Source organism: Mus caroli, chromosome 4 (assembly GCF_900094665.2).
Source record: "Mus caroli chromosome 4, CAROLI_EIJ_v1.1, whole genome shotgun sequence".
Classification (NCBI taxonomy): domain Eukaryota; kingdom Metazoa; phylum Chordata; class Mammalia; order Rodentia; family Muridae; genus Mus; species Mus caroli.
This window is the reverse complement of record NC_034573.1, coordinates 99,245,844-99,259,728: the sequence shown is the minus strand read 5'-3', so window position 1 is coordinate 99,259,728 and position 13,885 is coordinate 99,245,844. Positions and strand designations below refer to the sequence as shown.

Sequence of the window (13,885 nt, the reverse complement as noted above, 5' to 3'; positions counted from 1 at the left end):
GATGATAATGGCATTTATTGAGCCTGGTTTTATAGGCCAGACCTTATGCTAATACTTTGCAGCTATTCACTCTTAAGTCCTAGTAACAGTGGTGAAAGGTTTAATCATTTACAGCTGGAGATTCCAGGGGCTGGAGACATGGCTCAGTGGTTAAGAACACTGGCTGTTCTTCCAGGGGATCAGGATTCTATTCCCAGCACTCAGGACAGCTCACAACCTTCTAGAACTCTAGTTCCAGATATCTGACACCCCCTTCTGGCCTCTGAGGGCACCAGGCATATATAAGGTGAACAGACATGCATGCAGGCAAAAACCCATACACATAATGAGAGAGAAAACAAGGCATGGAGAGGTGAAGTGGTTGCCCAAGGCCAGCGCAGCACCACATGGCAGAGCTGGGATTTGCACTAGGCAATCTGGGCCTGTATAGTCTGCCCACTAAAACTAAAAAGAAGTAGAGGTTTCTGAGTGCCCAGCTAGGGAGGCATAAAAATGATCTTAGGATCATTTTACTTCTGTTATCAGCATATTACAAGTAATTTCACCAGAGTCTTATCTCATTCAATAAAAGAGATACTTGGTGGAACTCATGTCCTGCACATTTAAATGGTAAAGGTTAATTTGGGTAATCTCATCCTGCTCCTTTAGGAAGAGATTTCTTCTATTAGTTCCAAGAACACTTCTTCTTTTTACTATTATTAAAAGATAGAGAATATGCCAGTTCGCTCAGGTTTAGCACTCGAAAGAGCTAATGCTTTATGAACCTTCCCTTGTAGGGCTGACCAGCCAGTGTGTTGTCTCCTGCCCCAGCCAGTGGAATGGTGTGCACACGACTGCTTATGAGTTATTATTTTCTGTGTTCAAACCTGGCATTGCAGCCATTCCCAGATGTAATACCAGATGAAAAGCGTATCTTTCCAGTGATAACTGTTCAATTCTCAGAATAGCTCTCTAAGTTATGGTCTGCATTCATTTCTCTGTATCTGTTTATGTTCTAAGTAATCATGAGAATCTGAAAGGCCTCTTTATATGGATACAGTGGGGGGTGGTGCAGGCCTATAACACTGTAACTCCAGCACTCTGATGGTGGTGCAGGCCTATAACACTGTAACTCCAGCACTCTGAGGGTGGAACTGGAAGGTCATCCTCAGCTGCCTAGCAAGTTCAAGGCTAGGGACCTGGCTGTATGTGACCATACTGTGCCCTCCAAAAAAAAGTGAAAATAGCTATAGGGAAATATTTCTTTGATATGTAGAATTCTGCCCTTACTTTCCAGACCTGAAACTATTATAACAGTTTTGCTTCGTTTTACTTTCTTTGCATTGAGGATGGCAGATAAAGTAAGAAAAAGTTATTCGGATTCTCAAGTTATAGTCTGGTGGAAAAGGTAGTCTTGTTCATGAGTGTGTGCAGAAGTATAGGTACAGGAAATGGGACACAAAGAGGAATGTGGTCCAAGGCTGTGAAAGGCTTCAAGGAAAAATTGATGCTGCAGAGTCTCTGAAAGACAATGGCTGTCAGGCAAGGGAAGGCCATCCTAGGGAGTGGGTGTGAAGTGCCGATTGGCAGCTGCTGAATGTATCTAGAGACTGACAGGATCGCAAGTCATGGAAGACCTTTTTTGTTTGTTTGTTTGTTTGTTTGTTTTTCCAGGCAGGGTTTCTCAGTGTAGCCCTTGCTTTCCTGGAACTCACTCTGTAGACCAGGCTGTCCTGGAACTCAGAAATCCTCCTGCCTCTGCCTCCCAAGTGCTGGGATTAAAAGTGTACACCGGGGCTGGTGAGATGGCTCAGTGGGTAAGAGCACCCGACTGCTCTTCCAAAGGTCCGGAGTTCAAATCCCAGCAACCACATGGTGGCTCACAACCATCCGTAATGAGATCTGATGCCCTCTTCTGGTGTGTCTTAAGACAGCTACAGTGTACTCACATATAATAAATAAATAAATCTTTAAAAAAAAAAAAAAAAAGTGTACACCACCACTGCCCAGCCCCCCACCTTTTTAAGATTTATTTATTTATTATATGTAAGTATACTGTAGCTGTCTTCAGACACTTTTTCTTCTCTCTCCTGCCCCGCTCACTCCAGCCCAAAGATTGATTGATTGATTTATTATATGTAAGTACACTAGAACTATCCTCAGACACTCCAGAAGAGGGCATCAGATCTCATTATGGATGGTTGTGAGCCACCATGTGGTTGCTGGGATTTGAACTCAAGACCTTCAAAGAGCAGTCAGTGCTCTCAACCACTGAGCCATCTCTCCAGCCCCCCATGGAAGACCTTTTATATCAAGTTTAGACTTAAGCCTCCTCCAGCACTTAGGAAGCAGAAGCAGATGGATCTCTGAGTTCGAGGTAGCCTGGTCTACAGAGTGAGTTCCAGGATAGCCAGGGCTACACAGAGAAACCCTGTCTTGGAGGGGAAAAAATGTTTGGGCTTACTTTGTTCCATAAGTCAAAATAATCTGACTTGGGATTCCTAACCTGTTTCCAACCATGTATAGATACTAGATTAAAAGTCTAATAAGACAGGTATGGTGGCTCATTCATACCTTTTTAATCCCAGCCCTGGAGAGTCAGAGATAGGCGGATCTCTGTGAGTTCAAGGCCAGTCTGTCTACATAGTGGGTTCCAGGACAGCCAGGACTACAAGAAAGAGAAATCCTAAGGTCTAAGGAGAGACAGGAAGTTGAAACCTGGAGCTGTAAGTGGGCAGTGAAGCTGAGTTGTTTGGGGGTGTTGAAAGTAGCTGTAATGCTTAGATCTTGATCTCAGTATGGGGCAGGCCTCAGACCCTCATCGGCTGGAAGATGAAGCTGACCCCCATGCTCGCAGTGGAATTTGGAACTAAACGAAGTCTACCATGTTTATGAATGGTGAGCAGAAAAACTCTGCCTGCCAGTTGAAGAAAAGAGTGTAAAGATTGCCATCTTTTTGGGGCCTTAGATAAAAGAAGAGTCGACTGGAATACATTAAGAACCATATATCTTTCACCATGCATATAAACTGAAGTGTTAGTGTGAAGTCTAATATAAAGCAGGAAGTCCAAAACACAGGCAAATGTGAGCTTCTCTTAGGACACTTCACATCCTAGAGCACATAAGACTCCCCAAAAAGCATTATTTATTTATTTATTTATGTTTATGAGTACACGGGAGCTGTACAGATGGTTGTGAGCCTTCATGTGGTTGTTGGGAATTGAATTTTAGGACTTCTGCTTGCTCCGGTCAGCCCCGTTTGTTCAGGCCCAAAGATTTATTTATTATTATAAATAAGTATACTGTAGCTGTCTTCAGACACCAGAATAGGGCATCAGATCTCATTACAGGTGGTTGTGAGTCATCATGTAGTTGCTGGGATTTGAATTTAGGACTTTTGGAAGAGCAGTCAGTGCTCTTATCCGCTGAGGCATCTCACCAGCCCCCAGCAGCTCTCTTTAGGGAAGAAGTCATGGTTCAAATGAACCCTATGAGAAAGTAAACTACAAAGGCAGTGAGTGAATGGATAGATGTAATAAATTCTCCATTCCAAAAGATAGGGATCAGAGAATAATCTGAAATCTTAAGCATGTTTGTAATGTTCACAAAGATTTTAAAAAAGGAATAGAAATAAGAGTAAACAATTTGTCCAATGAAAAATACATGTTTGTTGAAGCAGAGACATACTGAACAGGTTAAATAAAAGTAGACAGATTAGTACCTAAAGAGAAAATGATAAATTGAAAGCTAAATAATAAGGAAATCATTTAGAATACATCACACAGAAATAAAAGAAGTATGAAAAAGCAATAGTTTTAAAAGACAGCTGTAAGATCAGCCCAGATTTCTTTGAACATGTGTTCTAAAAATGGCAATATTTAAGTGAAAGAGATACAATTACTTTTAAACTATGAAGAAAAAACTATAAAGAAAACCCAGAGCCAAGGGTGACGGTGCATACCAGTATCCCAACAATCTAAAAGTTAGGCCAAGAGGATGAAAGCTTAAGGCCAATGTAGGGTGCATCGAGCCCATCTCCAAACAAAACGAACGTAGTTTGTTTAGCAGATGATAAGAAAGGAGACAAAAAGTAAAGGAAAGAATATTTCTAGTGTGTAATACAGATGGACTAAATAAGGATATTGGAAACTAGGTCCTTAGGCTCTCTGGACAGGGGTGGAGAGCAAACCAACAGAGCACCCGCTACTCAGAGCATGAAGTACAGAGAAGATAAAGTAACAGGTGGAGACAGCGGGCAGAGTTTATTATAACAGTAGAAATACACAGGGAAGAAACTCCCAGGGCCTGTTAGGGAAATAGATGGCAAGAGTCTAAGATGTGTATATACAATAGTAGGATTACTATTCAATATTACTATTCATAGTTGAGCATAGTAGGTCAACTCTAACAATATGTTACTATGGAAACATCAATAAAATATACTGAATAAAAAAACCTGATATTTATTCCTTTCAATAGAAAATAGCTTCTTATGTGCCTTAGGTTTTGACCTTTTTTTTTTTTAAGATTTATTTATTATATGTAAGTGCACTGTTGCTGTTTTCAGACACACCAGAAGAGGGCACCAGATCTCATTGCGGATGGTTGTGAACCACCATGTGGTTGCTGGGATTTGAACTCAGGACCTTCTGAAGAGCAGTCAGTGCTCTTAAGCGCTGAGCCATCTCTCCATCCCGACTTTTTTTTTTTTTTTAAACCATTTAATAGTTTATACTGCAATACCACATAGGAAAAGATTTTTCTCTCAGCTTTGATTGAGTCTCCTAGGGCCGAGGACAGAGTAGATGTAAAGTGGCGTTTCCAAGTGACAATCTTGACCATCTCTTTGGAACATGTGCCAGCAGTATGTGAAGACTAGTGTCAGAATCCTGAGTCCACCACCAGCCATAGGCCGTAAAGAAGGTGGAAGTTAACAGAAGAGGCGAGTGTGTTCACTCCTCTGTGAAAGGGGGAGCAGAGGGAGAAGTGGAAGCTGCCATCCTTGGGAAGGTTTTAGGACAAAGATCTGGGCAATCATAGGAGAGAATGCTGGGTAGCCCAGCTTTAAATAGAGTGGCTGGGTTCACAGGATGCTTAGAAGGGCTCTGGGGTCCGTCCAGGGAAAGTCTGAGGACAAGGTTGCCCCAAACTGTATTTAGAAAGCATACAAAACAATGGGTTTCACTGCGACAGACACTTTCTTCTTCTTTATGTTTCTTATATTTATTTTGTGTGTGTGTGTGTGTGTGTGTGTGTGTGTGTGTGTGTGTGTGTGTGTGTGTGTAGGTCAGAGTTCTACCCTGTGGGTTCTAGGGAACAAACTCAGGGATTGAGACTTGGCAGTGCCTGAATCCTCTGCGCTCTCTCACCACCTCTTATTATGGTGTTGTTATACATTAAATTATATTTCCTTACTCCCTTCCCACTGTCCTTCCATCCTAACTCGACCTCTTCCTTCCAGGGGGAAAAAAAAAACCCTTCTGTTCTCATGTCACATGTATTCTATTACTCTTGCTCCCCTTTCCTGTAGGTCTCCTCCCTGCTCTTATTTGTGTGTGTGTGTGTGTGTGTGTGTGTGTGTGTGTGTGTGTGTGTGTGTGTGTGTGTAAAGTGACAGCTAAAAGAATCATCACCAATAATAATAGGTGCTTCAGGTGAGTTCTTAGCAGAGAGCTTTCCAGGGACCTGCAGGAGTCATCCTGTCAGGGAAGAGTCATCTTTAAAAATGCCCTCCAGTTCAGAGACAGCCAAACTATAGTGACATCAAATCTTTTCTTTGCTCCCTTCCTAGCATTGAACCCAGAAAGCAAAACTAATGCTAGCAGGCTGGGAGCCTGGAGATAGGGTACAGGTGAACCGTCATTTCACCCTTGGCTTCTAAGCTAGAAGCAGACCCCATGTTCTCCCCCAAGGGAAGGAGATAAAGTTTTTATGGGGATTATCTTTATGGCATGGCTATATTGAAATTTTATGTGGAACACTGTACACGTGCCAAGTGTGGTGAGGAACGTCCATGATGTGAACATCAAGATAAACACTACCAGAGCCCTCAAAGCTTCTAGGCCCTTCCTGACCCTCAGCTGCCCCCTCCCCTCCATTGGATGGTACTAGACATCCAAGATAAGATGTTTGTTCCTCTCCTTTCCTTTCCTTTCCTTTCCTTTTCCTTTCCTTTCCTTTCCTTTCCTTTCCTTTCCTTTCCTTTCCTTTCCTTTCCTTTCCCTTTCTTCCTCCCTCCCTCCCTTCCTTCCTTCCTTCCTTCCTTCCTTCCTTCCTTCCTTCCTTCCTGTCTATCTGTCTGTCTGTCTGTCTTTGTTTTTTTTCTTTCTTTTGGTTTTTTGAGACAGAGTTTCTCTGTGTAGCACTGGCTGTCCTGGAACTCACTCTGTAGACCGGACTGGCCTCAAACTCAGAGACCTGCCTGCCTCTGCCTCCTGAGTGCTAAGATTAAAGGGGTGCACCATCATGCCCAGCTCGAAGATACTTAATTTTCAATTATGTAAGCTACTTTACTTTTTTACTTTTTGTCTACCAGTTTTGTTTACTAAGAAGTCCTTAGTTTAACTGTATCAAAATTACAGAAAAATCACATAACAGTATAGCTTTCCCATCTTCTTCCCCCATATTCCTAATCCCTAGCGTTTAATGGAAGCGTGAGGATCAGCCTTAAGGTGGCAGCTTCTGGGAAGGATGGAGAGAGGTGTGTTTGCGGAGGGTGTAAAGGGACTTAAATTTTATAATGCTTTATTTTATGAGGAATGGTAAAATAATAATCTCATTAAGTGGTGGTTTGCTCTCTGTATCTTTTTGTGTGTTTGAAATTTTTTAAAAAAGAAGTTTTCTTTCTCTCAGGAAAAAAAAATAGTTGAGTTTTCTCCTCTGGGAAGTGGGGAACTGTTCGTGTGATTTTTACTGTTGAAGTAAACATGGCTTTATGGCTTCTCTGTGCATAAATTAGGACACTTGAGTGAGCTGCGAGGGTGATCCGCCTTAGCACTCACCGTTTTCATTCCTCTCTCCTGCTTCACCTCTCATGGGGGATGTGCCATGGTGCCCGGCACGGTGAGATGGAAAGTTACACTTTTCCTAATAGATGCAACTCCCCAGATCTGCAGTAAGCAGGCCTGCCTCTAAGCAATTACCCCTCATTTGGGGCCATCAGACACACTGCTTTGGTTCAGGTCATAATCAATAATTCATATGTCAATAGGAGAGCCATTAGCTCAGGTGGAGGCAGATGTCTTTCTAATGAAAGGGTTCCATTTTCCAAATAACTGTTCTTTTTTGCAGAGAGTTGTGGTTATAGAAGACATAAAAAGATGGAAAACTATGTTGGAGCTTCCTGATCAAACCAAAGAAAACCTAGTTGCTGCCTTACAAGAATTAAAGAAGAAAATCCCCTCCAGGGAGGTGTTGCGATCCACAAGGATAGGTACGCTCCTGGCCTCTGAGAGTACTTCCAGACTGTCTCCCTTCTTCCTATACACCACGAGTGACCTGACCCATCTGTGCTTTCCACACCTGCTGGAGGGGACCGTTGTTTAGAGCTCTGTCCTAACCTCAGGCTGGGGATTTATAGTAAAAAATAGTGATATATAGTAAAATATAATAATATATAGTAAAAAACATCTTTAAACTGAAGTGAAAATACACAAAACACAGTCCTCACTCTTTTACACTTTCTGCTTTCATTTTATTGTGTGTTGGGAATGGGCTTGGGTGTGTGTTTGCCACAATGTACACATGGCAGTCAGAGCACACATTAGTGGATGTTTGTTCTTTCCCTCCAACATGTGAGTCCTGAGATCAAACTCAAGTTGTCAGGCTTGGTGGTAAGCACCTTTACCCACTGAGCCACCTTACTATATCTCCCCACCTTTTGATTAGAGTTAGCGGAGTTGCTAGCATAAAATAACTATTATTATATAAGGTTTTAAAAGCATGTGTCCAATATCTGTGCTTACCATATAGACTACATACAGGTAACATTTGGAGTGTGCTTGATGCTGACTGTGCAAAATGATTAAGACTTGGTTGTGACCTTGAGTTGTTGAGGGCTTGGTAGAGAGGCGGTGGTGTAGACATAAAGCAGTGGTACCCCACTGTAGCTATAAATAAGCACATGTGACCCTCTGTCCACTGGATCTGGAGAGTCTGCATGCGATCGGAAAGGATAGGGCAGTCACTACAATCTGGGGACTTCAGAAAGGCTTCATAGAGGCGGTGGTGATTCAGTTAAATCCTGAAAGAAACGCAGCTTAATCTGCCATCAGTGGCAATAACTGGCGAAGCCTTGTTTATAAAACAAAACGATAGCAACATTTGCCACCATGTCATTTATTATAGCTTTGGAGAGATTTCAGAGGTGAGGGAGGGAGTGCGTTGAGTTGCCGTCTTAGTACAGCACACAACTGTGGATAATATGCACGGGAAGAACAACATGTGTTCCTCAAGCTGCTCTCAGCTCCCCGGGGAGTCCAGGGCAGTCCTTCACAGCTGCTGCTCCTGCCCTCCCCAGTGCAGCCATCGCCTCCTCTGCCTCCCCTTGACCTCCTGTTCCTGAGATGCAGGAGAGAGCAGCGTCACCCTGTCACTAACAGCTGGGAAGAGCTTTACAGAGTCCCCAGGGAGCCCTCAAGAGTCTTAGAGTTGCACCCCTGTAATATAAACCAGAGTCTGAGGAAATTAGATGCTTAAAGAATATAAAACCCTATCATTATAGCCAAGGAGATGCTACCATCTGCTGCAGGATTTGCTGTCTTTATAGGTTGTGGACGCTAGAGGGCAATGTGACCATTCACATGAGCCTGTAAGGTCTTTCCACCAGTAGAGGGTACTAGTGTTTAATATTTTGTGATGTGTTTATTGATGCATATATGTATGTATGTGATCCTGTTTAGACATATACCACAGATGTCATATGTGATCAGATCTTAAATCTCAACATAATAAGCTAGGATTGTCCTAAAAGATGGAACAGGGGAGGATTTTGAAAACCATTTGTTTGACCACTGAGTATGGTGAGTGTTTTCAAGAATGGGTGTGTCAGATATCTCGAGAATACAGTGAAGGGCCGGAACAGAACTACCAAGAGGTTTGACTTAGCAGGAATTGGAACCTGTCCAACTTTTGAGCCCTGACCTTATTGAGCCTTCCTTAAACTTGAAATTGCATGGACTGCCGAGGGTTCTTGGTTCCTTTACAGTTATATCAGATAAAAAGCTTATTTGGATCACTTCCTGACAATGTTTATGCTTCAACTTTTAGCCTTCCTGCCTCCCTACCTTGTGGGATGTAAGCACCAAGTATCTACGGAGTGTCTTCTGTGTGCTGGGAGCTATGGGGTATAAGGGAAACAGGAATTGCTCCCTTCTTTCTGGAGCTTTACATCTGACGGAAACGTAGGCAGTTTAATAAGACAGTGCTCTGACGATGGGGAGAAGTTAGCCAAGTGTGTGGAAGCAGGGAAGAGCGTGTTGAGGAATGTGTCAGGCAGAGGATGCGTCCTGGAAGCTGCGTGGAGGGTGGAGGTGCGGGAGAGAACATGGTCACATTCCAAGAGCTCTGAGTTGTTAGGCGTATTTAAAATGCAATACGCCAGAGAGTATGGCAAGAAATGCAGCTGAGAGACGGTCTGAACCAGATGGAGACGGCTTTTCATAAGCAATCTGACAATATATTAGTTATCTATTACTATATAAAACTTCCCTAAAATGTAGCTGCTTAAGAAAGTATTGTTTCTCATAGTTTCTCTGACGGTCAGCAATTCAGGAGCCAGTGTATTGAGTGGTTCTGGCTCAGAGTGGGTTTGGTTTGGTGTGATGTGGTAGGGGCTCCTAAAAACTGTGATCAGAGGTGTACCCCACCCCTCCTTGTCTTTTAAAAGCTTGTTATCGGGCTGTTGCTTAGAGCTTCAGTCATCTGAGGGCCTTCCTAGATGCACACTTTAGAGGCTTGCTCAGAGAGGGCCCTTAGTTCCTTGTCACATAGACCTGTCATTATGGCTGCGCCTCACAGCAGCTGAAGTCCCCAGAGCCAGAGATCCAAAAAGGACAAGAAGATAAAACAACAACCGATACAGAAGCCAAAATTTATTGTTTGTTTGTTTCTTTGGTTGGTTTTTATGAAACTGAGTTTCATTGTGTACTCCAGCTTGGCCTGAAACTCACTATGTATCCAAGCTGGCCTCAAACTTGTGATTGTCTCACCTCAGACTCTCAAGTGCTGGGCTCACAGGTATGAGCTGCCACTCCTGGCTTATAACCATTCTCTCTTCTCTAGTCCCTCCTGAGAGCCTACAGGTAGAACGGTGCTAAACCTGTTCTTCATAGGTTTATGTCATAGTCTTTATCCTGTTATCTCTCTCGGCATTCTAGGTAATTTCTTCCAAACTACTAATTCTCTCTTCTGCCGATTCTAACTCGTTCATGAGCTCTTTATATATATATATATATATATTTTTTTTTTTTTCCTTTTTGTATTTCGAGACAGGGTTTCTCTGTGTAGCCCTGGCTGTCCTGGAACTCCAGAGCTCTTTATTTCAAAGCCATTTTCATTTTTTCATATTTCCTATTTCTTCTAGAACCATAGAACATCCCAGAGGAAATGTCCAAAAAGATGTTGGATGCAGCCTTTAATCCCAGCAGTCAGGAGGAAGAGTCGAGGAAATCTTTTAGTCAAGGGCAGCCAGGGCCCTTGTGTGTAAAACAGAGAAACCCTGTTTTACAAGACAAAACAAACCAAACAGAAAAGGTATTGGATGGATAAAGCTGAAACTAAAGAAAGATTATAACCATTTCAGTGGGAATTATTTATTGTTATTAACATATAGGTAGTGAGGAGACAGAAATAGATAAGCCTTTTCAGGGTGACTGTAAGGAAAACAAGGAGCCAAGTCCAAAATTCTGATGCACTCGGATATATTTAAGGGGTTTAGAGGACCATACTGAGAAAGATGGCCAGAGAAACAGAAGAGAATGTTGTCATTGGAATTAAAGGAAAGAGGCAGGGTTTTGAGGGAGGTACGGTCAGTCATATCTGAGGTTATCACTGTGTCAAATAAGCTTAGTCTAACAATGGAATAGGTTATAAAAAAGTGATTAGTAATTTTAGTACAGTCTCAGAAGCAAGGTGGGGGCAGGGGCTTGAGGAGCAAAGGAGGGGCGCAGAAAAGGAAAATGCTTCTGAGAAGGAGAAGGAGTGACAGGAAGAGGAAGAGGAAGGAAATGGATGGGAACAGGGTTTTAAGGGAGGAGAGACTTGGGATGTTGAACACTAATGAGAAGGATCCAGTCGAGTGAGAGGAGTTAGCGTCGGAGGAAGCTTACAGGGCGAGGTCTCTGTTAAACTAATGAGCAGCGTGACAATCAGCAAGGGCCTTGGAATAATTCACTCACTTGACACATATCAAGGACCTTAACTTACCGTGCCTTATGCTGAATGCCAGAGAGTGATGCCTGGTCTGTGTTGGTAAGATCCTCAGGTCTTGCTTAGAAAGGAAGCATGTGACTGTATACTTACAGTTGACCTTTGAAAAGACTCAAGTCAGGCTGTGCAGTGGAGCCCGTGGGGGTGCAACAGCACTCTCCTCTCTCCGTGGAGTGGGAAGGGTTTTCACAGACACGTGCTTTCCGTAGGTCGGAATGAGCTCCTGTTCATTTCAGTGTTTCGTAGAATCTCTTATTAGCAACCTATAAGGTTAAGCAAATACACTTGTAACCATTGATGCAGTCAGCTATAGGATACATGACTGGAGCTTCCAGTGGCTAAGAGAAGGTAAAGGTGAGGGATACCAGGGGAAGGGAGACCACTTGGTGGCCATCCAGGCATTTGTTTAGGGAGTAGTTACTCAGTGCCTGCTATGCTGGCTACTTTTAAACTGTCAGCTCAACCTAGAATCATGTGGGAAGAGAGCCTCGAGGAATTTTCTGAATCCACTTTCTTATAGACATTTCTTTGTGAGATTGTCCCAACTGATAGTTGGTAGAGGAAGGTCCCACCTACTGTGGGAGGCGCCATTGCCTGGTCTGGGCCCTGGACTCTGTGATGGTAGAGAGAACTTGCTGAGCGCTAGCAGGACTTGGCTTTTATGCTCTCTGCTCTTGACTGTGGTCGTGAGGCTTTAAGCTCCTTCCCTCACTCCCTGGCAGCAATGGACTCTGACCTGCAACCCAGTGAGCCCTTCTTCCCTAAGTTACTCCTGCCACAGTGTTGTATTGCATCAACCAGTGAAGCTGCAGCACCTGCCGAGTGCCAGGCACTGGCATGGATGCCTGCGATTGACACTGATAAAGGTCTCTGTCCTAGCTGAACATGGCGAATCCTATCTATAGTCCTAGCGTTGAAGAGGCTAAGGCAGGAGGATTGCCGTGGGTTTGAGCCATCCTGGACTCCACAGTGAACATCAACAACAAAACAGTAACAAAAGGAAACAAAGCCCAGAGAAGAAGCAGAAGTCCTTTGTATGGTGGTAGATGGAGATGGTTCATGGGAAAGGCTAGCAGTGAACAAACACGCAACAGGTGTCAGGGAGGGAGTGACCCATGGGAGCAGAGTGTGGCTCTGGTCACAGGACGAGACATGGTACAAGCATGAAGGACTGAGAATGGAGCAGAGAAACAGCTCCACAGACAGCCCTTAGCTGGACGTCACAAGGGCCAGCTGTGGGAGTGGGTGTGGCCCAGCAACTCCTCTGTCCTTACTAGTTCTCCTTACTCCTCTTCCTCGTTAGCTGTCCTTGCCCCCTTTCCCAGACACCGTTTCCCTTTCTAAATGCTGGCTGGGCACAGTGCCCTTCTCTGGCCTCTCTCTCTCTCCCAGCGGGCTTCTCCCACACTCACACTTCTCTCTCAGGACACAGTGATTTTATTCTGTCTGAATCCAATGTCTTGTCTCGGTTCTCATCTTCCAGACCTGTGATTTGAAACCGTTGATTATTTTCCTTTCTCTTGGCATAAGTGACACTGAGCCGGCTGCTACTTCTGTATTTTTAACTGGGTTCCCTCCCAGCTCTTATCTTGGTTTGTAATTACTTATTTAATTATTTGCCTCTTTATTTTCTATGTGCTGAGCAGTCTCTGTGCCAGCAGGGCCGTGCTGTTGTGTGTGCTGCCTCACACCTCACTGCTAGAGAACCTGAGTGCAGAATGCGCCTGTCCAAGAGAGGGAAGGGCCAGGAGTCGGCGGCATTCTCCATGCTCTGCTTGCCTTCCAGCTCTGCTTCTTGCTTTTCCCAGCAATGATGCTTCTTCAGGAAGGGCAGCCCAGCCTTGCGCAGCCTACCCAAGACCTTCATCTAGACTGCCCTGTGTGCCTCCTGTCTTCATCTGGGTGGGAATCTTACATCCTAGGAGCGTTGTCTTCATTTGCATGCCTGCATCTTAAACTCTTAGTAACCCAACAGGCCAAAAACAGATAGGTCAGAGAAATAGATTCTTATTTTCATTTACTGAGTAGACGAAGTGTTTGTAATAGGCTTGTCAGCCATTTGTCCTTTTCCTTTCTCTTTTCTTCTTTCTTTCTCTCTCTCTCTCTCTCTCTCTCTCTAAATTAATTGTGTTCTTTGTTCATTTACTGGTAAGAGTTTATCATTTTGATTTTTTTGAGACAGGGTTTCTCTGTATAACAGCACTGGTGTCCTGCAACTTACTTTGTAGACAATGGCTGGCCTCAAATTCACAGAGATCCTCCTGCCTCTGTCTCTGCCTCCCAAATACTGAAATTAAACGTGTGTGCCACCACACCCAGCCTGCATTTTGAATTCTTTTAAACTTTTTTAATGGAAATGTCCAGCTCAAATGAGACTGTTAGACTAGAAATACATATTGGAAGTGAGTTTCTGGGAATCACAAAAGTGAATGAATTCTCTGAGTTCAAGGAAGGACTTGAACCTGGAAGGAAATTCATG

At 43.6% G+C, this 13,885-nt stretch overlaps 1 protein-coding gene across 2 annotated transcripts in view; it reads left to right on the top strand.

Annotated features, from left to right (window-relative positions):
* Window positions 1–13,885, top strand: part of Tceanc2 (transcription elongation factor A N-terminal and central domain containing 2) — a 38,825-nt gene that overhangs the window by 6,058 nt on the left and 18,882 nt on the right. For both annotated transcript variants that reach the window (XM_029476141.1, XM_021160377.2), the window contains exon 3: window positions 7,270–7,411. In XM_029476141.1, the coding sequence (XP_029332001.1) occupies window positions 7,270–7,411 (142 nt within the window). The remainder of the gene's footprint in view (window positions 1–7,269; window positions 7,412–13,885) is intronic.